This window comes from Anneissia japonica, unplaced genomic scaffold (genome assembly GCF_011630105.1).
Source record: "Anneissia japonica isolate Jap-2015-1 unplaced genomic scaffold, ASM1163010v1 scaffold560_len657749_cov147, whole genome shotgun sequence".
Taxonomy (NCBI): Eukaryota; Metazoa; Echinodermata; class Crinoidea; order Comatulida; family Comatulidae; genus Anneissia; species Anneissia japonica.
In genome coordinates, this window is record NW_022754288.1 from 308,195 (window position 1) to 311,404 (window position 3,210).

The 3,210-nt window shown below is 34.9% G+C and overlaps 1 protein-coding gene across 2 annotated transcripts in view; it reads right to left on the minus strand.

The window, feature by feature from the left end:
- LOC117123177 (solute carrier organic anion transporter family member 5A1-like) overlaps nucleotides 1-3,210 on the minus strand; it is a 26,380-nt gene that overhangs the window by 3,918 nt on the left and 19,252 nt on the right. Inside the window, exons 4-6 of one of the 2 annotated variants that reach the window (XM_033269029.1) lie at nucleotides 1,270-1,450; nucleotides 639-783; nucleotides 306-478 (exon numbers count right to left, since the gene is read on the minus strand). In XM_033269029.1, the coding sequence (XP_033124920.1) occupies nucleotides 306-478; nucleotides 639-783; nucleotides 1,270-1,450 (499 nt within the window). Of the gene's footprint in view, nucleotides 1-305; nucleotides 479-638; nucleotides 784-1,257; nucleotides 1,451-3,210 lie in introns of both variants that reach the window. The other variant, XM_033269028.1, reaches the window with a different exon arrangement.

Genomic DNA, 3,210 nt, shown 5'->3' on the forward strand with positions numbered 1-3,210 from the left:
CTACTATACAGACACCTAACTAAATTGTCGATTGAGATTTTTGGTGGGAATCCAAATCCGAATAAAGCACACAATATTTCACGTTCATGCGCATGCGTATTAGACAGCATTAGGCCTTGATGCATGGCAAATTACAGAGATCAATATGATATATATATATATATATATATATATAAAATTAAAAATTATATATATATATATAAAATTAAATTTATATATATATATATATATATATTCAAGCTGTTGATGATAATAAGACGATAATAATGGTTAATGGTAATGTTTTTGATTTTGTTGGTGATTACCTTAGCGTTGCCATCAATAGCGGTATCTGACTTATCGCTGTGACAAAAACGATTACAATGACAAGTGACATGAAGATTGGAAGTTTGTCACACGTTGAGTCACATTTTCCATCTCTAGCATCCCACGTGACATCATCATTATGAGTAATACATGTACATTGAGTGAATAACTCCTAGAAGAAAGAAATGTAAACAAAAAAATTATCATATTATATGAAATACAACCAATGAAAATTTTACCGAACAAAACAACATCCATAATTATAAGCAATGAAAATATTCGCGATCACATGTCCTCAATCAGCATTTTCTCAATTAACAATCCTCAATTACCTTATCTAATTCTTTATCGTATCTATGGTTACTGCATCCCGCATGGCACGGACTAAAATATGTCACAGCATCCACTCCACAGACTGGTTGATAGTCCTTGTCATGGCAACCACAGTTAACAAAACAGGAACTGGTATTTGTTGAACTGACGTGTTTCATTAGTAGAAAAAAAGGTAAAACATAATTAATTAATTAAAATAAAAACACATCGTGATATAAAAACACCCCCAATCATAATATGATACATTCTGAAGTCATAACATGGAGGTGGTCATAAGTATTGATGCTATTAGGCTTCAAAGTGCAGCATCAAAGTGCTGTGGAGAACGGAGCAGTGAAAATGATTCTACTGCTTTCTTGTCATTTTATCGTTGTTTGATGTCCATGTAGCATTAGGATATTAGCGCATACATGCAATTTTATTGTATTATGCGCTATATAAGACTTTTATTATTATTATTATTATTATTATTATTATTATTATTATTATTATTATTATTATTATTATTATTATTATTATTATTATTATTATCACTATTATTATTATTATTATTATTATTATTATTATTATTATTATTATTATTATTATTATAAGAAAAATATGTCAAAGTCAAAGTACCTATCTGTGCCCTGAGAAACACCTGCGAATTGCTGGTTATCACATTTGACAAGGAACAGCGATAGGAGAAACATCAATGTTATAGAGCTAACGATGAATGCAAACCGAGTGCATTTTTCCAATGTGAAATGGTAACGCCTGACTATGAAACCACCGATGATAATCCCAGCAGCCGCGGGTGGAATAATAGAACCTGTAAAATCAAGGAAATTATGATGGACTACATTGAAAATGAATGTATCACAGTCTGAGAGTGCCATTTCCGGCCATCTAGAGGTGCCATAATGATTTACAGTAAATACCGGTAATTTTCTTACCTCAGCCCCCACTAACGGTTGGAGACCCTCCATCTGTGAAAGTCCCTCCCTGCGCCCCTCTATTTCGAATTCCTGGATTAGCTCACTGGTATCGAACATTTAATTTAAATGGGATGCAGGTTTCCGCTTCACGGTAGAACGTATTCTCATAACTATTTTACCCATTTCCACGATGAATACTAATTTCTCTGTATTCGCTTGTCGAATCACGGCGACCCAAATATTTACGTTGTGGAATTTTGTGTGATTAAATTTTCAATATTTCCTACACGATTGACAAACTAAATACTGTAATTTCATAGAGTGGTTTTTGGATTACCAATGAATAAAATCTGACCAACTTATCTCAGAATTAAAGGTTCAGGAAGCATAATCTTCTGTGTCTCCTCTTTATCAGTTAACTCGTGAAATATGATTTTTGGGGACAAAAAAAAACCTGTTAAAAAACTTTTTTAATTGAGAAGTAGGCCTATATCAGTCTCATGAATAAAGTCAAAATATAACATAATTCATAGTAGTTTAAGGTTTCCCCGGAATTTATCATTTATAATGCCAGGGGCCTAGAAAATATTGAAGAGCGAAAGAGAAAGTACAGAAAGTGAAAAACACAGAGGACGATCGAAACTCACATGAATTATTTCAAAATGTAAAGGCCTATATTATTACAAGGATCCTCTATAGTATTGCTACGACATCCTGTGTTACAAGGCTATGCCACGAAATACAGACAAGTCGAAGACGAATGGCGTTTCTGATGAAGATGATAATAATGGTGGTGATGACGACTACATTGATGATGTTTACCTAATAATGATGCATAAGGGGGTGGTGGTGGTCGTCGTGATGGTGATGATGGCGATGATGATGATAATGATTTACGACAATCCATGCGGCTATAATTTAGTATGGTCTATACAGTAGGCAGGGTTGGCGCGAGGATTTGCCTGGGGGCGAGGTCCCCGACGGAGTGGTTGGTGGGGGGGGGGCGACGTACCCGACGAGAGCAAAGTGGGCATGGTCGAGCGGCGCTTAAAATGTTTCGAAAGTGGTCTCTGACAATTTAGGGGTTTCAAAGGCTTATTTAATCGATTTTAGAGTCTACTAATATGTGCAAAAGTCATATAATTTCTTTTTCTCTCCGACAAATTGTGGTCTTTCTCCCCGACGGGAGGGGGGCGAAGCTCTCCCCGACGTGGGGGGGGGGCTGGTCTGGGAATGTTTACAATAGCTCACAAGATTAATCGTCCTAATGAGAGCATTTCCTGAATTATTTACGTCAATCCCTAATGCCAGTATCATATTATTACTACAGAACCGCAAGTCAATCGTTTCGATAGTATAGGGCCTATCTATATCGCTGAAGGTTACTAAAATGACCATTATTATGCTTTATTACCATGTTGCTAGTAAAACTTAATTTAAAAGATCCACTGATTAATCTGAAGTAAGAAAGTATCATACATACTGTACTCAAGGTATTGAAATACACGCCATTGTGTTGGGATTCAATATTTCGATATTAATTACCGGTATGTCATCATCAGGAATGATGATGGCATAATTAATGATGTCGTGTATTTCAATACTTCGACTATTATTATTATATTATTTTATTTTATTTTTTACTGTATACATA